General features: G+C 34.9%; 1 protein-coding gene across 1 annotated transcript in view; it reads left to right on the top strand.

The window, feature by feature from the left end:
- Positions 1-4718: 4718 nt before the first annotated feature.
- LOC115716091 (uncharacterized) overlaps positions 4719-21208 on the top strand; it is a 44523-nt gene continuing 28033 nt past the window's right edge. Inside the window, exons 1-21 of the mRNA XM_030644804.2 lie at positions 4719-4960; positions 5194-5297; positions 6598-6732; positions 6807-6857; positions 7307-7401; positions 7483-7600; positions 8082-8183; positions 8274-8462; positions 8580-8740; positions 9041-9211; positions 10457-10546; positions 10699-11023; positions 11120-11224; positions 11301-11396; positions 11884-11951; positions 12721-12841; positions 12925-13125; positions 13226-13429; positions 13550-13659; positions 14197-14290; positions 14384-14482. Of these exons, the coding sequence (XP_030500664.2) occupies positions 4864-4960; positions 5194-5297; positions 6598-6732; positions 6807-6857; positions 7307-7401; positions 7483-7600; positions 8082-8183; positions 8274-8462; positions 8580-8740; positions 9041-9211; positions 10457-10546; positions 10699-11023; positions 11120-11224; positions 11301-11396; positions 11884-11951; positions 12721-12841; positions 12925-13125; positions 13226-13429; positions 13550-13659; positions 14197-14290; positions 14384-14482 (2736 nt within the window). The 5' untranslated portion in view covers positions 4719-4863. The remainder of the gene's footprint in view (positions 4961-5193; positions 5298-6597; positions 6733-6806; positions 6858-7306; positions 7402-7482; positions 7601-8081; positions 8184-8273; positions 8463-8579; positions 8741-9040; positions 9212-10456; positions 10547-10698; positions 11024-11119; positions 11225-11300; positions 11397-11883; positions 11952-12720; positions 12842-12924; positions 13126-13225; positions 13430-13549; positions 13660-14196; positions 14291-14383; positions 14483-21208) is intronic.

The raw sequence follows: 21208 nt of genomic DNA, 5'->3' as shown, positions 1-21208 counted from the left end.
TAGCAACCTACAATTGGTGATCAAGCAAAAGTAGGAAGACAAACATTAGGCATCCTTGAATGAACAAACCTTTATTACCAAAAATATTCATTAAACATCAACAAAATTCATAATCCAAGGTTCATAAAAGTTCTAACTAAGATAAACTAGTTCATGCTTAAAAACACAAAATTATCCAAAATTCTATCATTTATTACAAAGTTTAGAAATAGAAAATAAAATACAAGAAGAGTAGAAGGTAAAGAGAGCAAACTATTAGTCTAATCTCAATCTCTTTCATTTCTTGTATTTCTCCTCCATTTCTTCCTTTTCTTCTTCTTCATCCTCTTGACTTTCTTTGAATAATGGCTGCCAAGAATTGTGTTCTTCCTACTCAATGGTGTAATGGAGGCTAGGTTATATTCTCCCCTCTTTTTTCACAAAAATATCTTTCATAAAAATTTATTCCTCATATGCCCTAGGAATTTTCTAGAGACTTCCTCACAAATTAGCCACAATCCACATGTATTCATGCACCTCAGCTATTCTTTTGCCACATCAATTAATGAATTATCACGTAATCTTTTTCTACATTAGTTTCACACAATCAGCTCTGCTACTTTTGCTGTAGCAAAGTTCCTACAAAACTTCAGCAAAATATTACACTTTCTCTATTAAGCTTTTTTTTTTTTTTTAATTAAAAACCAAATAAAACTTAATAATTCCCACTAACAACTCCAAATTGCCCCAAAAGAACATAAATATATAAAATAACATATATTCTTAGAAAATGGGAGGAAAAGAACTAAATATAAGTAAAATACACATACAAACTAAGCTAAAAAAATATGACAAATAACTATTTATTCAAGAGTTATCACCAGGGCCCACTTGTCCAAGTACAATAGGTTGATACATGTGTCACAAGTCATGTGTCACAAGTCACTGAAGATGGAAAATGTATGTGTTTCTCATTGACCTTGTCCAAATTCACTAAATACTAGTGGAAAAGGTTGTCGTGCAGCTTTTTTCGGAACCGGAAGGATCTACAAAGAATTTTGAACTTTATTGGTGTTATTGGGAATGACTGAGTAACCTGTGCCATGTTTCAGTTCTAGGAGGATGCCCTTGTGCGGTGGGAAATGGTGTCCCTCACTCGTGACGTCACTACAATGACTTGTGAAGAGCTTTGGGATCTATTTAATTCCATATACTACATTGAAGCAGTTCGTAGTGCCAAGAGAAGAGAGTTCACCGATTCGGTTCAAGGTGAGAATATGTTAGTAATGGAATATACAACCAAGTTTGATCGACTAGCCAAGTAAGTTTTGGGTATAGTGCCTATAGACTTAAACAAGAAGGAAAAATACTTGGCGAGCTTGAATGCCAAGATTATGCATGATTTGGTGATTACTACAAATGATACAACAACCTATGCTGAGTAGGGCTGCACACGGGTCAGATTTTCGGGTTTTCGGATAATCGGGTTCGGGTTTTCGAACTTCGGGTGTTTAAAATGTGTAGCCGAACCTGATTTTCGGGCGATTAGGTCCCACGGGTTTCGGGTCGGGTCCCACGGGTTAGCTACAGTCGGGTTCGGATTACCACCCGAATCAATATTTACATAAAAAAAATAAAGTGTACAGTTTAAATTTCTGGACAGCACTGTAAACAAAAAGTAAAATAAAAAGTTGTGTATATTTCACTGACATAGAAAGTACAATAATAACATTTTGATTTTATGAAAGTAAAATAAAAAAATAAAAAATAAAAAGTAAAACAATTTGAATAGTCATATCAATCACGTGGCATGGGAAGCATGACCTACTTTTGTAGGTGGCAGAGGTAAAGACAACCTCTCTCTCTCACATTTTCTTTTTCTTATTTTATAATAAATAAAAAATTTGTACTTTTGTTTTGACTTTAGTAGCACGAAAATTTGTGCTTTGCAAAATACTTCGGGTTTCGGATTAACACCCGAAAAAATATTTGGCTTATTTTAAAATCCGAACCCGATACCCGTGTGGAGTATTTTCGGGTTGGACCCGACCCGACCACACGGGTTTTCAATTTTTCAGTTTTTTTCGGCAGCGGGTCGGGGCGCGTTGCTGGGTTTTCGGGTTTGCGGGTCTAAATGTTCAGCCCTAATGCTGAGATGGTTGAGAAGGCTCTTTGAGCCGAGGGTGACTTTGGGAAATGCGTGCTGAGTGAGTAAGTTTGTAACGCTAATTTTTGTGATTAACAACAACTATTTGAATATTGTTGTTTAATGATATTACAATCCCGATCTAGATATTAGATTATTATATGTGCTTTCACTGTTACTTTTTTGGCTGAGTCCTTGTGACTCACAGGTGCTCTGGGGTGTAGGTAAGGGCAGTCAAGAGACAATGGTCTTCTTTAGAAAATGTACATATTGACTTATCTGGCTTGTATGGTCGAGTTACCAAAAGTTATTTTGAGTTGTATCTAATGTGCATTTGATCCACTATTGTATATAGTCTTTTTGTAAAATTTTGTAACAATGGATCCCGAAACAAATTTTAGTGATGTCATCTTATTCGTAGCTAGGATTTTTTACTTCAGTAAAATTTTTATTATTTTTACAAATTTTATTAATAATTAATCTACGATTACTAAACTATCTTCCAAAAGTACACACATGCCGTCCTTATGGATTAGGGCATTACACAAAACTGTAATGACACTCTCTCAAAGAATTGCTTGAAAGGGGATTCCTTTCACCCTTTCCAACAATTTGAATTTCTCAAATTTTGACTTTATCTTTGAGTAATACCAACTACTGCCTCGCTAAGTGACACACCCGATATAATGGTCTGACACTGGAAGTAAAAGACATGGAGTTTTTGAAAACTGCAAAAAAAAAAAAAAAAAAAACACACACACACACACACACATACACACAAGTGGAAGTTAGAAATTATGTGCAAATGCATCAGACCACTATCAGGCAGTATATAGAGCCTAACTTACAAAATATAAAATTGGCCTCTATCAGACTCAATATTAGGCCCTACGTCGGTCCTATCGGGCCTAACACAAAACATGATAATTTGATAGACAATCAAACAATATATCATACCCTAGATTGGTCCTATCGGGCTAACACAAACTTGAAAAATTGCAGAGACTATTAGACTCTTTATCGATCCTATCAGGCCTAACACATAAACTTGAAAAATTGGACCAACTATCGAGCCCTATATCGAGGCCTACATCGTTCCTATTGGGCCTAACACACAAACTTGAAAAATTAAAGAGACTATTTGACCTTATATCGAGCCCTACATCAGTTTTATTAAATAAAACACAAAAAACTTGAAAAATGGATAGATTATCGGACTCAGTATCGGGCCTTACATCGGTCTTGAGTTAGTAGTTGTTGGTGGATTAGTGGTCTTTGATTGGAGGCGTGGTGGTTGGCAACCGTGGGTTGCTAGGGTTTTTGTGTGCGTGAGAAAAAGAGAGCGAGAGAGACTGGGAGAAGAATAGAAGAAGGGAGAGAGGAGGAGTGACTTATGAAATGAGTATTTTTAGGTTTAATAAAAAAATTATCTATCCAATTAATTTTGTTATATTTAAATTTAGTGTACCAAGTTTGTATAGATACATATTAATTCAAATTTCACCGTTGCAATGCTCATTAGGTAAAATCATAAAAATAATATAATATTAATTTTTTTCCTCTAAAAAGATCGTATACATCAATTATCCAAAATGGGTCCCTTGAAATGCATTTAGTCATAATTTTAAAAAGAAAAAAGAAAAAAAGGAAAAAAGAAATGCATGATCTCTATATCTAAATAATTAAGAATGATAAAGGAATTGGACAACTCTCCAAAATATCTATGGAGGCATAGATATTTTTCTCAAATAATTATTTCACTTCATCTTAATGAGATCTCTTATATATTATGATCACCTCTTTCATTTTTCAACTAAACCAAACGAAAATTAGAATTAAAAAAGTTAGAGGCAAGTGCTACAAAACTAGATTTAAAATTAATGGCGGTTATATTTATTTATCTTAAATACTTTAAATTTTTTGCCAAATACAGAAAATTTTTTTTTTTTTTAGTCCAATTCAAATATTAATGGCCAAAATACTTTCAAATGAAATAAATATATATTTTTTGTCGTTACATGGTTCAAGGTTGTCTAATTTTCATCGAATTTATTATTAATTCTTTAATCATTATCTACTTTTTAATTAAGGAATATTTCAGAAATTAAAATAATTATTTTTTCTGTTTTTTTTTTTGAGAAAAAAAATTGGGATTAATTTTGTGTAAAAGAAAAGCTTATTACAATTTACAATGAAATAAATTTATTCACTCTATGATGTGGTTCAATTCAAGTTCAGTTAAGTCCCACCCAAACCAAACCACCGCCATAGTGTTAATGTTAAGATTACAATGGCAATTTCGTAATTTCATACATTACTCAGACAGGGATCTAATACATAATACGCCACGTCATCGTCTAACGTAAAAATATCTACTACGTAATACTCCACGGGGATTACTTATAAGACAAACCAAACAGTCTGTCTAAACTCTACAGTCTTTACTTTTCGTTGACTTTTTAATTTAGTGTGAGTTAGATCCACATGTGGCGATATTTAATTGGTCCAGAAATTGTCCCCACGACAATTAAACGGTGGTCTCGCATTCCCACCATTCCTGCCGCTAAAAAAAAAAAAAGAAGAAGAAGAAAGAAAAAAGAGTGGGACTAGTAGCGTCTTCTGGAATAGAATATCCGTTTTTTTTTTCTTCTTCTTCTTTTTTCTATCTCAAATTGAAATTGGGAATTTTGGGGATGAATGGAGGAGTAATGAGTTGTTGATCCTGTGAAGAAGTAAGGATGTTGGAGGATCAGGTGGCTTACCTCTTGCAGAGGTACCTTGGCAACTACGTCAGGGGACTCAACAAGGAAGCCCTTAAGATCAGTGTTTGGCAAGGTTCGTTTTCTTATTCATTTCCTGGGTTTGTAGACTTAGAAATGAAATGTATTTCGTTTTGGTTGTGTATTGAGGTCAATTCGAGTTTTTTTTTTCCTTTAATCATTTGGAATGTCTTCAGAACGGAACGGAGGAATTTTCTGTGAATGAGTTTATTGACATTGGAATTTTGGAGAATTTTCTGTAAATGTTTGGTTTTTGGTTGATGGCTTACTGCTAAATTTGTAATACAGGAGATGTGGAGCTATCAAATATGCAGTTGAAACCGGAGGCACTTAATGCATTGAAATTGCCTGTGAAGGTTAAGGCTGGATTTCTTGGCTCTGTGAAACTTAAGGTATGTTGGTTTAGTAAAGATGCTTGTGGATTTTTTTTTTGAACTGGCTTTGGGGATTAATGATTTAGAAATTTGACTTCATTTAGTGTACTATCTTAAGTGACATTTCTGACAATCTTCTGTATACTACAAGTCCTATATGTTGTTTTTATAAATGTAAGTTTGTATTGTCTTAGGATAAATTTAAGGTTAATGATATATGTATATATGTATATTATATTAATATTTGATTAATATTTGTATTTAAAGAGAAATGTAGCTAAGTGTATTATATTTATTGATTGGAGAAAGGTTAATAAAGGTTTTACAAAAAGATGATAAGTTATCATCATAAAGTACACATAAATAAAAAATCAAACATTAAGAGCAAAACCAAAAAGAAACTCTAGCTAAATCATGCAATTTTCCTTTCAAGAATGATCAAGCAAAGAAGGAAATCCATGAATTACTTTGCCACTGAAGGCCAAAGAAATACTATAATTTGAACTTTTCCCCCTAGAGAAGCCACACCCAGTTCCTTTCTTTCTTTTTCTTTTTAAGTCAAATAATTTGCAAAATCTATCTATCTATATATATATATATATATATATTTTTTTTTTTTTCAAATAAGTCTCATGTTTTGAAAATGCTTGTGGATATTCTTGAATGAACCATATTCTTTGTAGCACTGTCACAACATCATTAAGTGTAAATTTGGGAGTTTCAGACAATAATTTGGTTAGGACACTGGTGTGGCCGTTTGGGCTACTTATCTTTGTTCATGGAAGCTTACTTCATGCTATGAGAACTTCAATTTGTAGCTACAATTATGCGTTTATGTATGATGATACCTTATCCTCTTGTATGTAGCTTTTCTTTCCCTCCCTTTCAATAAAGTTTTTTGTTTCATATAAAATAATAAAAATATCCAGCCTTTCTTCTTTCCCTGATTTTTATAAGAGATTTTATTGTAAGGCGGGGATCTTCTAGTTTTTCTAGGATTCAAGAGGCGAGAGTTTTGTTTTCCTCCCCCTTTTGTTTTTTTTTCCTCGTATTGCATATATTTGTTTCATTTCTAATAAAAAAGAAATAATAAAAATAAGACAAAATTAGTTTCTTTGCAGTGATTTATAAAAGCACTATTAAGTTTTATCCATTTCGGGTTTGGGGCTAGTCTATGACAATGGCCTCATTCTCTTTTTTCAAAAAAAAAAAGTTGATATAATTTTCTTGCTGTTAGCTGTTTGAATGACATTTTTTGTGATACTGGGTGCTATTTACATTTAACTAATGATACTTTTTATGATATTCCCAAATTAAGGTACCTTGGAGTAGGCTTGGTCAAGACCCAGTTGTAGTTCATCTGGATCGTATTTTTTTGTTAGTTGAACCAGCAACGCAAGTTGAAGGGTCCACTGAGGATGCCATTCAAGAAGCCAAGAAAAGCCGAGTGCGGGTAAGACAATAATTGATGTGCCTACTGATATAACTTTGAATGATTCTTTAAATATTTGTTATGCTTGGAAATAGGAAATGGAGATCAAGCTGGTAGAGAAGGCTCAACAGTTAAAGTCTGAAGTGGTAAGATTACACAATCCTTTTATCAGTGTAACTTCTACTATAATAGAGTGTATCTTTGACTAGACGGTTCATAGCAAATGTTCTTACTGAGTGCTGATACAGACAATGGCATAGCTCAGCATCCATACATCTGATATCTTTACTTGACTCTTTACAGAGAAACGAGTGAATAAAATAATTGCTAGGCAATAGTAGTTTTTTTATGGGTAAGGAAATATTATGTGATGCTATATTCATATGTGTCTGTGCGTTCATATGAAGTGTAATATTTGGTTCTTATGCACTTATGTGCTAATAAATCTAGTGTTATCAATTTTTGTTCAAATACTGTGATGTTACTCTTTTCAAGGATTTACCTTTTTGATCTTTTTGAACCATACATACGCTTATAGATATATTTGATTGTCAATTATGATTATAACTGAATTTGTATATATTTTTATTTGAAGAATCAATCATGGTTGGGTTCCCTAATCAGCACTATAGTTGGGAATTTGAAACTCTCAATTTCAAATATTCATATCAGATACGAAGACAGTGAAAGGTGTGTACAAGCAAGTTAATTTTTACATTGGAATCTCTGCCTTTTTATTTTCTGCCTGAATCTAACTTTTCTATTCTCTAGCAATCCTGGACACCCATTTGCAGCAGGTGTGACATTGGAGAAACTCTTAGCTGTGACAGTTGATGACAATGGGAATGAGACTTTTGTTACTGGTGGTGCACTAGACCGTATACAAAAGGTTCCTAATTTTGTTTCTCATATAATGTCAATTAATATAAAAGCAATCAAGTTTAAGTTTTAGTCTCGCTAAGAAAGTCTCATCCATGTAATTTGAAATGCACACTTGCGAGTTAGTGAGGTGAGGTAACACACCCTTGCAAGTTCTTGACAAAACTACCAAATAAAAGTCTTCAATTGTAATTTTCATTCTCTTGTTATAAAAGATTTATGTTTCTTGTTTAAAGGGGAAGAAAATTTGATAGCATGCTTGACTGAGATGCTGATTTGTTTCTCATATTTTAAATTTGAAGTATGTTGCATTCATGCATGTTTTTGAAATCCCTCCCATAATACACCAAAGTTCTGATAACAATTAGCAATTTGTTACATGAGTAAAGTATCACTAATTTTTTTATCCAGTTTACAGTCTTGCTTATGATAAGATTTTTCTTTTCTTTTCTTTTTTTTTTTAAAATTAATTTGTTTTATTATTTTTACAGTCTGTTGAGCTTGACCGACTTGCACTTTATCTGGATTCTGATATTGTCCCGTGGCATATTGACAAGCCATGGGAGGATTTGCTTCCTTCTGAGTGGGTCCAGGTAGAACCAATATTTAGTTTATACTCGCACACATATGTTGAGGACATATTCAATCTACAAAACTCTGATCATATTCTTTATTTGCTTCAGGTTTTTAGATATGGCACTAAAGAAGGCAAACCTGCTGATAGAATTGTCAAGAAGCACACTTATATTCTGGAACCAATTTCAGGAAATGCAAAGTATACGAAGCTAAGGGAAAATGAACAAGCTAAGAGCGATCAACCTTTGCAGAATGCAACAGTGAATTTGGATGATGTCATTCTCTGTTTATCAAAGGTTTATTTTCTTAATTTCCTAAAAAAGAATAAATTAATTTTATAATTACATTGTGATTGGATACTAGGAGGCATGTTTTGATTGGCCTTGAAAAAATTTGGTATCTTGTGGTTGCAGGATGGATACAAGGATATGTTAAAACTAGCTGATAACTTTTCTGCTTTTAATCAACGCTTAAAATATGCACATTTTCGTCCACATGTTTCCGTCAAATCTGATCCTCGTTCTTGGTGGAAGTATGCTTATAGAGCTGTATCTGACCAAGTGAAGAAGGGAAGGTATCTCATTTTGTATATTTTGATCGGATTTAATTCTCCCATTCAAGAGTTGCTTCATTGCATGATAATAATTTCCTTACAAAATAAAGTGTTTTAATATAATTTTTCTGAGGGTAATCATTATATGAACTTGAGTAAAATTTGACAATTTTTTTTTAAAAAAACTACTCAGACTTTGTAAATATTGATTTGAAATAGATTTAATAATAAATGATAACATATTGTAGCTCTTATTTGTGGAGAGGTTTATCGAGTAATTTTTAATTTCATATTTTCCTTGGCAATTTATCTTCATTGCAGTGGAAAATTGCCATGGGAACAAGTTTTGAAGTATACAAGATTGCGGAAAAGATACATCTCTCTTTATGCCTCCCTTCTTAAATCTGAGCCCAGTCGAGTAACTGTTGATGACAATAAAGACCTTGAGGATCTAGATCGTGAACTAGATATTGAGGTCATATTGCAATGGAGGTATTTCTTTTGACTTATGAAATTACTCATGTTAATTTGTGAGTTGTGACCAGGTAGTTCATATGTTCTATTACTACCTGCTTTAAACCCATTTAGTGTATTTTGCCTGTTCTTTGATATTGTGAATATTTTTCGTTCACTCTATGAATGTGCTTGCTCATGAAAATTTGCTATATAGTGGGATGAGATGAGTTGTCTTTTCGTTTGTGATAAAGAGTAATCAAGATTAATTTATATGTATATGGTGGATAAATTCGACATCTTTGACTTTTCAATTTTTTTGGGATTCTTTTACATGGTCCTTGGGAGCCCCTTCAAGATGTATTTGAAGGAAAATGTTTTTAGTCAAATTTTAAAGTATTTGTATGTTTCTCCTACTGTTATAGCTTTAGGGTGGCAAACTGAAGAAATCTAGGAGGTATTTTGAAGACCTATGCTTCTTAGATTTGTGTCCGAGAGTTGGAAAATTTGAATAGACCTTTGTTACTACGGTTTTCCTCTGCCATAAGTGAGGTTTCTCAATCTCAATAAATATGAGAGGAGGTGACCTTCTATCTCTTTTTCAAAAATTGTGTTTTTTAAAAAAGTGTTTGAGAAACAAAAATTTGAATTTCTTATGTGAAAAATTGTTTCTAAAAATGTGATTTGTTGTAGTGTGATTTAATGTTTTTGAGAAATAAAAAGTTGAATTTGTGATTGGTTGGGAATCTTAAAATTAAAAAGTAAGAGAATATTTGGATAGTTTTTGGATCCCAAATAGAAAAATGGTGTTTTCATTTTTTAAGCTTTAAACTCAAAATAATATTCTAGATTTTGTTTTTGAAAACGTTCAACTAATCAAAAATTCTTATGTGGATCTTCCACCTTTTAAGTATTCAAAAACATAAAATTGTATCCAAATCTTAAACCAATCAAACTATTTTTTTAGGTTTCTAATTTAAATAAGTTTACTTACATAGTATTTAAATTAATAATTACTATTAATCTTTTGTTATATTAACTTGTTTAATTAATATGTATATCTTTCTGTTATATGGCAAACAGATTGTATCAAAATTCCATTGAAATGTTGTTAGACATATGTTGTGTTACAATGTTTTATTACTTTTCTAGATGTATGTCTTAATGTTTCAATATTTGTTACCACAGTTTTCCTCCGCCATAAGTGAGGCTCCCTAATAAAGTTGGGAGAAGGTCAGTGTATGATGTGTGACCTGTCTCTTTTTAAAAATGTGCTTTTTGCAGGATGCTGGCTCATAAGTTTGTGGAGAAATCGACAGAATCAGCCCACATGAGAAAACAAAAGTCCAAGTCATCATGGTGGTCATTTGGATGGTATTAGCTCTCTCTCTCTCTCTCTCTCTCTATATATATATATATATATATATATATACTTTTTAATGCAAGTACTGCAGTTCATATGATTTTTCTAACTCTTTGAGACTTGGTCTGAATTTAGTATGCCTACCTTACTGTGCATTCTCCAGGAGTAATGAGGCATCTGAAGATGAAACCGAGCCAATTCATTTCAGTGAGGAAGACTGGGAACAGTTAAACAAAATCATTGGGTATAAGGAAGGTGATGATAATAAGTTAGTTTTATTAAGTGGCAAGGCAGATGCTCTTCAGACTTCCTTAAACATTTACACGAAACATAGTGCCACCAAACTTATTGATGGGCCCAACGAGTATCTTGCTGAATTATCATGTGAAGGTCTTCATTGCTTCATAGAACTTTATCCAGAGACCAAAAAATTTGATGTGAAATTGGGTTCATATAGGCTATCATCACCAAATGGTTTACTTGCTGAGGTAAAATTGTTACATTCTTATTCTGCAGTATCTTTCTTACATTTGGTTGCCTAACTTTGGCAGTAGAACTTGAACCTTTGCTCCATACACATGCAGAGTGCAACTAATTATGATTCGTTACTCGGGGCTTTTTGCTATAAGCCTTTCGATATGAAAGTTGATTGGAGCATGGTTGCTAAAGCGTCCCCTTGTTATGTGACTGTATGCTTCTAATTCATGCTCTATTGTTTCTTCTTTGTTCAATTTGTGCATGCTCATTGATGACATTCTTTAACAGTATATCAAGGATACTATCGACCAAATTATCAATTTTTTTCAAAGCAGTACTGATGTCAGTCAAACCTTAGCTCTGGAAGCTGCTGCTGCTGTTCAGGTTTGTTTTCCTTAAACTTTGTCATTTCTCTGACATGATTATGTAGTTATTTAAGGTGCTAGCCGAGAGTTTACGAGTTAAGATTCTCAGCCTTCAATTTTTAATGAGATGATTTGATTGTGAATTGCTGTTTGAAATTCTAGAAATAATTGGGAATATAAAAGGACCATTCACTGTAAATAATGTTAATGCAAATGTAATGAGACCTTGGATGTAAACCTTGGAAGTATTTTTATACTATGATTTGGGGGGGGGGGGGGGGGGGATGATTTGTAGTTTTAGTTATTTATGAAAGAAAATGTATTTAGTTTTTTTTTTCTGGGCTTTGGTGGAAGATAAATTTAACGATTTTTGGCATATTTGCATTAGTGTCATATTATTTTGAGGTGCCTCTTGTATGATTCGGCAGGTATGGTTAACAGTAATTAATTTCAAATTTTCAGTTAACAGTGATGGTGACTGTATTCTTTTGTTCTTTATTTTCCAGATGACAATAGATGAAGTCAGGCGCACTGCTCAGGAACAAGTGAACAAGGCATTGAAAAATCAATCCAGGTGTTTACACTGTATTAATTACAGATATTGGCTAGGATATAGTCAATTTATTGGTTGTATTGTTAGAGTACTCCTACTCATAAATGATTGCTGGATTAAATTGGTATGTGTTTAAATGTAGAATTGAATATCTAGTAGGAATGGTCATTTCCTTAAAAAGTTTTAAGGGTCTGCAATTAGAAGTTATTTCATATTGTTTAAAAAAGACATCTTAATACATTTCAGAACATCTTCTTCTTTGTTATAACATATAAAACCTTTTTTTTTTTTCTGAATTGGTTTGAATGAAACAAACATATTCTTTTATTGAAAAAAGTGGATTTTTTCTTTTATGGGATTCAGTGGTGAAGAAAGTTAAGGATGCTCTGCTTTCTTTACTTACTCTTGGCTGGATGAAACACACTTTGTTTAGTAATGTTTTGTTTTGCTCTGTTTTTAAGCTTTTTGTTGTGTTTTTATGCTTCAGTTTCTATTGGGATACATTATACTCTTTCTTTCATGAACTTCTGATTTTTCATTTAAAAAAGGTCTCTTATTTAAATCTTATTTAAATTAAATAAAGAATATGATTAAAGCCTTCAGATTTTATACGTAACTGGACTAATGAACGCTCAACTTACTTCATGTTTCTGATTTATTGACCAATTTAGAGTTCATGTTTGTTTTTGATCCTTGTAAGTAAAGGGAATGTATATTGTAATATTGATGTAGGTTTGCTTTTCTATTTAATCACCATGATAAAATTTTGTCATTTATACCCTTATGCTAGGTTTTTGTTGGACATTGATATAGCTGCACCCAAAATAACAATTCCAACAGAATTTTGTCCTGACAACCGACATTCAACAAAACTTATGCTTGACTTGGGAAATTTGGTGATTCGTACAGAGGTTATAGCAGAACCGTTTCTTAATCATTTAACGGCATTATAAATTTTTTAATATCAAATGAATATAGGTTGTGCGGTTTGCAGGATGAACTTGGATCATCCAAGGAGTTAGACATGTATTTGCAGTTTAACTTGGTTTTGAAGGATGTGTCTGCCTTTCTGGTTGATGGTGACTATCATTGGGGAGAAGTTCCCACAAAGAAGCATTCTACTCCTGCTCACTCAAATTATGTTAGTCTTCTGCCCGTTATTGATAACTGTGGGGCAATGCTAAAGCTTCAACAGGTATTTGCTTGTACTTTTGATGTCATGCATTCTTCTCTATACATATACTAGTTATTTTTGTCAATGATTAAGTTCTATATTATTATGGAAATTTATTCAGATTCGAATGGAGAATGCCTCCTACCCTTCAACGCGACTTGCCATACGACTACCGTCATTAGGGTTTCACTTCTCTCCAGCAAGATATCATCGACTGATGCAGATAGCAAAGCTCTTTAAGGGAGAGGATACTGAAAAATCAGATTTCTTTCAACCTTGGAATCAGGCTGACTTTGAGGGGTGGTTATCTCTTCTTACTCGGAAGGTCCGTCCCTTTTTCTTTCTCATCTTCTCCTTTGTGACATGGTAGTTTTTTTTAGTACCTGTGCATCTCTACTGACCAGAATTACTACATTTCATGATTTAAAAAATGTTCATATAATAGGGTGTGGGAAATCGAGAAGCTGTGTGGCAGCGCCGATACTTCTGCTTAGTTGGGCCTTTCCTCTATGTCCTTGAGAGTCCTGGCTCCAAATCATACAAACAATATATCAGGTTTAAATGCTATGTTTTGAACATTGACTTATTAGTCACTTCTTTCTACTTTTGGTTTTATTACCTAGGGGATTTTTTCCTATTGTTTTTTTTCTCTTCCTTAAATTGTCTTTAAAAATCAAGGCACTTTAGAATATCACAGTATGGGTTGTTTGTTGGGAAGATGTGAGAAAGGCCTAACAAGTATTCAGAGATACTGTCTGACCCAAAAAAATAAAATAAAAATTGGAGATATTGTAGAAGATTGTTTAAAGTTGTGGGATTAGAAAAGATACAAATTTTCATATAAAATATTAAATACCAATGACTCAAGAGAATGTGATGTCCTTTAGTAGTTCAATAGAAACTTCTTTCCTAGTAATGGTACTTACGATATTATAATAACACACTAGTAATGTTTTTAATAGAATAAATAAATTCGTAATATCATCTGAAAAGAAGATAGATAATTGTGCAAGATGAGATTTTTATGTGGCATTTTATTTCCTGCCCTTCTAAAATATTGATTTTCATGGATGTGAATTTCTTCCTTTGTAGCTTACGTGGGAAACAGATATCTCGAGTTCCGCCAGAAGTTGTGGATGATGCAGATCATGTACTGGCTGTTTCTGATAGTTCACGTTCAGACAAGGTTCTTGCTGCATGTTTATCATTTAAGAAATTGTTATAGTTACATTATATTTCAACATTGATTGTTTAACACGACTTTATGACTGCCGAATAGGTTGTGGAGGATGCAAATGCACTCATATTGCAATGTGAATCTGATGATTCAAGGAAGACTTGGCAGAGCCGTTTGCAAGGAGCAATATATCGTGCATCGGTAACCCTTTTTTGAAGATCTATTAATTAGTTATTTGTTCTTTCAAATTTATATTATACACCTGTAGAAGATGTCTAATGTTGACAGATGGGAAATAAAATCACATCAATTAGTTTCCTAATTTTGTGTTGTTTCATATTTTAAGGGATTTTTCCTTATTCTGTATTAAATATATTGTCTTTATTTGATTTGTAAATACTCTATATAAGATGAGCTCTAGGTTGTACAAAGAACACAGAAAAAAAATATAATAAAAATATTATTTCTCCTCATTCTTTATGGTATCAGAGCAGGTTTCCTTTCCTATATTCAGTCTAGCCAACTCTGTCCATTCAGGCAGCCCACTCTAGCCACCTCTGTCCAAAGAAGAAATTATCTTCGTCCAAAGATAAGCCTACCTCTCGTCTGGGTTCAACCTCAGTCTTTTCTCTCTTTTGATTGTATTTTTTTTTTCCTTTCTCAGTTTTTTTTTGCTTTGAACTCTGTCCATTCAGTTTTTTTTTTTCTGTCCAGTTCAGCCACCCTCAACCTCAATCTTTTCTCTCTTTTGATTGTTTTTTTTTCCCTTCTCAGTTTTTTTTTTTTTTTTTTTGCTTTGAACTCTGTCCATTCAGTTTTTTTTTTCTGTCCAGTTATTTTTTCTAGTTTCCCTCTCTTTAAAAAAAAAAAAAAAAAGGAAAAAACAAACAACTAGTCAAAGTCCAGATCTATCTCTCGCCCTCCTTTTCTACAGAAATGTCAACCGCTGAGGAAATTAATTCTCGTACCACCACGTAAACTACAACTCACTCCATAAACTATGACAAAGAACTCTCTTCATATCACGGCCATAAACTTGATGGAAAAAATTATCTGCAATGGGCACAATCAGTCAAACTTGTCATTTGTGGACGTGGGAAACTTGGGTACATCACTGGTGATCTCCCTGCACCATCTCCAACAGACACCACACACAAGGTATGGCAAGCTGAAAATTCTATTGTTCTTGCATGGCTAATTAATTCGATGGAACCAAAAATTAGCCGCAAATATCTATTCTTTAAGACTGCTAAGGAGGTTTGGGGATGCCGCTTAAAATGTACTCGATCTTGGTAATGCTTCTCGCATTTTCGAAATTCGCACCAAGCTTAAAGAGATTAAGCAAGGTAATCAAATCGTTACTCAATTTTTTCGACTTACAAGATCTCGTGCGGTGAGCCGGATTTGTATTCGGATACTACACCACTGTGTGCGAACCTGTACCACCATTCGGCCGACAACAATTGGAAAAAGAGCGGTCTTTGAGTTTCTTGCGGGTTAAACAACAATCTCGATGAAGTAAGAGGTCGTTTGGTTGGTCGTTCTCCATTTCCCGACACCATGAAGCATTCTGCGAGGTTAGACGTGAAGAAGCACGTCGTCGTATTATGCTCACAAATCCTGATGTGTCACCCATTGAAAGTTCTGCTCTTGTCTCAAAGTCTGGACCACTACCATCTGGCAAATCGAACCCTGATCCGCGGCCTAATCGTAAGGGTGATCGACCTTGGTGTGATCATTGCCGCGCCGTCACGGACATACTCGATCCACTTGTTGGGAAATTCATGGTAAACCACCAAACTGGACTCCTCGTCGCCAACATGACAAAAAAGTCTACCACACTCAGACTGAAAGCAGTACTAATGCCCCTTCATTCAGTAAGGAACAACTTGAACATTTATACACACTCCTCGCTCAATCTTCTATGACATCCAAATCATCGGTTCGAGTCTCATAGTGCCTCGGTTGCACACTCGGTAATTTCTTTTCCGCTTGCCAAACACCATGGGTCATAGACCTGAGCAACCGATCACATGATGTGTTTACCTCATTTGTTCGATTCTTATTGTCCATGTTCTACTACATCTAGTGTCAAGATTGCAGATGGTTCTTATTCACCTATTGTTGGAGTTGGCACCATTAAATTATCTACTGATTTAATTCTTAAATCAGTACTTTATGTTCCATCATTAAAATGCAATCTAATCTCTGTTCACAAATTAACTTCTGATAATAGATGTCTTGCTAAATTTGTGTCCAATTCGTGTCAATTTCAGGATCTATCATCGGGGAGGATGATTGGCAGTGCTAGGATTCGTGATGGCCTTTATTTCTTTCAACATCCAATAAAAGAGAAGCAACTTTCCTTGCATTGTTTGACTTCGAGTTCGATTTCTGTTTCTGATTCAAATTTTCAAACTATTATGTTATGGCATTGTCGACTTGGGCATCCTAGTTTTTTATATTTAAAACATTTGTTTCCCTCTTTGTTTATTAATAAAAACGTATCTGATTTTCAATGTGATGTTTGTCAATTTGCTAAGCATACTGTAACATACCCTCAAAGAATGTATACACCATCTAGCCACTTTCTCTCTTGTTCATAGTGATCTATGGGGACCTTCAAAAATCACTACCTCTTCGGTAAGCCGATGGTTTATTACATTCATTGACGACCACACACGAGTCACTGGGTCTATCTACTTAAGCATAAATCTCAAAACTTGTCGTGTCTTCCAAAACTTTCACAAAATGATCCAAACACAATTTCGAACACCTATTCAAATACTCCGTACCGACAATGGTACTGAATACTTCAATACCATCCTCGTAATTATTTTCTCCAAAATGGAATTGTTCATCAAAGCTCGTGTGTGGATACTCCACAACAAAATGGGGTAGCCGAGAGAAAAATCGTCATCTCTTAAGTAGCCCGTGCAATCATGTTCAAAATGCATGTTCCAAAATATCTTTGGGGCGATGCCGTTTCATCCGCTACTTATCTAATAAACCGTCTTCCTAGTCGACCTCTCCAGCTCAAGACACCATATTCTCGTTATTCAGCCTCTATCCCCACATTTCTACAAACACTTTGCCAGTAAAAGTTTTTGGTTGCACTGCATTTGTACATGTTCACTCCCAACATCGGAGTAAACTTGATCCTCGAGCTACCAAAACAATTTTCTTGGGTTATTCTCCTACCAAGAAAGGCTATCGTTGCTATTGTCCACTCACCAAGAAATCATACATTTCAAGTGATGTTACTTTTTTTGAAAATTCTCCGTACTTCACTCCCACCTCGCTTCAAGGGGAGAACAATCATCACAAGCAAGAAACTCAGTGGTCGTGGGGTTTTAGAATTACCCCCCGACATTCCATTCCCTTCGAACTAGAAAATCCTCCATCCTCTTCCGAAACGAGAAATCAATCAACGTCCATCTCCTAATGAAAGTCTTCCTCCTCAAGATCAAAACATGCGAAGGAAATTCGAGTGTATTCTAGAAGAAGTAAACAAGTCACGAATCCTCACGCCAAGAGTCCAATCCAGGTGATACCAATTCCCTCAAGTGATCCACTCTTCCCACAAAAAGTCGTATCCGGACATTCCTATTGCATTAAGGAAAGGAATTAGATCTTGTACAAAACACCCTATTTCAAATTTCATTTCGTATTCACAATTATCATCTCCATTTAAAGCTTTTACCTCCGCCTCTTTCGGATGTTGTGATTCCTGAACATCAACGAGGCACTTAGCATTCCTCACCTGGAGGACACTGCTCTCGAAGAGATAAGAGCACTTAAACATAATGGAACTCGGATATTAGTGGAGTTACCACTAAACAAGAAAGTAGTAGGGTGCAAATGGGTGTTTTCAGTAAAATATAATGCAGATGGATCTATCGAAAGATACAAAGCTTGGTTAATTGCAAAGGGATTTACACAAACCTATGGAATTGACTACAGCGAAACCTTCACTCCAAGCTTGCCAAACTCAATACTATCGCAGTATTGTTGTCACTAGCAGTTAACTTGGATTGGGAATTGCATCAACTTGATGTAAAAAATGCATTCTTAAATGGTGGAAGAAGAAGTGTACATGAGTCAACCTCCGGTTTTGAAGAATCTCCCAATACAACTAAAGTCTCCGCAAGTTAAACAAATCTCTATACCTGCCTAAAACAAATTTCGATCTCCTCGAGCATGGTTCAATCGCTTTCTAAAAGTAGTCAAGTGGGCTTGGATACATGCAAGGTCGACCGATCATACTTTTTTATCAAACACTCAGGAAAAGGGAAAATGGCAGTACTGATTGTATATGTGGATGACATAATTGTCACTGGAAACCATATTGAAGAGATTATTCTAATCAAGGAAATGTTGGCAAAGGAGTTCGAAGTCAAGGATCTTGGTGCACTCGTATATTTTTTTGGGAATGGAATTCGCTAGAAGCAAAAAGTGGATTTCGTGTCCCAAAGGAAATATACTTCGATCTCTTGGAGGAGACAGAATGCTTGGTAGCAAGCCCGCGCAAGACTCCACCGAGCTCTCGGAGACAAGAGGAAAATGTTTGAAGGAAGCCCGGTTGACAAAGAGAGGTACCAACAACTAGTAGGGAAACTTATCTACCTCTCCCATACAAGACCCGACATTGCCTTGCGTAAGTCTAGTCAGTCAATATATGCATAATCCATGTCAAGGACATCTCAATGCTGTATATAGAATTCTGAGGTACCTCAAGCAAACACCGGGAAAAGGTCTTTTCTTCAAGAAGACAATTGAGAGGAAGGTTGAAGTCTTCACAGATGCAGACTGGGCTGGGTCAATTGATGATAGAAAGTCTACATCTGGGTATTGTACTCTTGTATGGGGTAATGTAGTAACATGGCGAAGTAAAAAGCAAACGGTAGTTGCAAGAAGTAGCGCGAAGGTAGGTATGCAGCCATGGCCCATGGAGTGTGTGAAGCAATATGGATCAAACGCCTACTAGAGGAGTTGAAGATTGAGTATGAGGCCCCTATTCAACTTTATTGTGATAATCAATCCACCATCAGCATTGCTCATAACCCTGTACATCATGACCGAACTAAGCATGTAGAGGTGGATCGTCACTTCATTAAAGAAAAAATTGATCAAGAGATTATCAGCATTAGATATGTCCATACAAATCAACAACTAGCTGATATTCTCACAAAAGGGTTATCTGAACGAGTCTTTGATTTCCTAGTTAACAAGCTTGGACTCATCAATATCTATAGTCCAGCTTGAGGGGGAGTGTTGACAGATGGGAAATAAAATCACATCAATTAGTTTCCTAATTTTGTGTTGTTTCATATTTTAAGGGATTTTTCCTTATTCTGTATTAAATATATTGTCTTTATTTGATTTGTAAATACTCTATATAAGATGAGCTCTAGGTTGTACAAAGAACACAGAAAAAAAATATAATAAAAATATTATTTCTCCTCATTCTTTATCTAATGTTTTTCCTTAAGATTATAGTGAAATGACACAAATATATAGAGGAATATTAAAACGAGTATGCCTAATGATACAACTTTAAGAACTGTGCCATGCACACGAGGGGGTTCCATGGTCATTCTGGCCATGGAAAGCACCAAAACCCCACTGGTTTTGGGAAGAAAAAAGGTCACTACCCCACTGGTTTTGACTGGAAAAATGGTACTGTTTCGAATTATAATCCGAAAATTCGAAAATATTGGAGTTTCCACACTAAGCACAAGGTGTTCATGATCACTTTGACTGGTGATGGTGGCTCGGTCCGCATTTGTGAAAGAACTAGACATTTTGGGTATGAGGTTGCTGTAACGATTGATGCTGTGGATTGGATCATCGAGACAGTGAAGGAAGTCCAGCAGAAAGAGGAAAGGCGAAGGGTCAGTTTCAAACGATCGTTTCGAAACAGTTCTAGCTGTTATCTCGTGGAGTACTTCTTGAACACAAAAGGAAGCTTTTTGAAGATTTCAGTGCTTAAGAACAATATGATGAAAACAGTCATAATACCTGAAGAAGAGAAGGCAAATGGTTGGTCGGAATTTTTAAGGTGCCTCAACAACACTATGAAGAGAGAGCAGGCATTTGATAACCAGATTAGAGCTCCACAGAAAGCATACACAAGTAATGGAAGAGTGTCGAACCAGAGATCGTGGGCAAATGTAGTGAAGGAGCCATGGAGACCAATGACCAATCAGAATTCTCATGTAGAGAATGGTGCTGCCAAAAAGCTTGTTACTGCTAATAAGGCCCCTGTGGAATTTTCTAACTGGAAGATTAAAGGGCTGGGATCTTGGGATTTTTTACCTAAAGCAAATGGAAGCTTCAGACCAAAAAATGATTTCCCGCTTAGAAGAATGAAACAGAGGAATTTCCATGAGTTTATGCAAGCAAAACAAGATGGAAAAGATTGGAAGAAGGCGGTTATCATGTTTAGAGATAATAGCGGGTTATCGTGGAGCTGCATTTTTTATAATCTCTCAAGAGAGTTGGGTAGGAAACTGCAAGTGAGCCAAATGTTTGATGATCGAACCATCATTTGGTGCAGAGATGAGGCCGAAGTAGTGTATTTTTTGGAGAAAGGCATTTGGAGTATTCCGGGAACAGGAGATACCAAAGTCTCTTTCAAGAGATGGTCAGTAGAGGAGCAAAATAGGGACATCAAAGTTGAATGCCGTGGTTCTTGGATTGGTGTCAAAGGCTTACCTTTGAATATATGGAACATGAAGTTATTTCGAAAGATTGGAGCTTTGTGTGGGGGATTGTTAGATGTTGAGAAAGATACAGCAGAAATGAATTTTCTCCATCATTTGAGGGTCAAACTTGAGGGGGACAACAATGGTTTTGTGCCAGAATCCTTGACATTAGAGTCTGAAAAATCTGTTTATAAGCTAGAACTCTTTAAGCTTAATGATT

This window comes from Cannabis sativa, chromosome 5 (assembly GCF_029168945.1).
Source record: "Cannabis sativa cultivar Pink pepper isolate KNU-18-1 chromosome 5, ASM2916894v1, whole genome shotgun sequence".
NCBI lineage: Eukaryota > Viridiplantae > Streptophyta > Magnoliopsida > Rosales > Cannabaceae > Cannabis > Cannabis sativa.
This window is presented reverse-complemented; position numbering and strand designations above follow the sequence as displayed.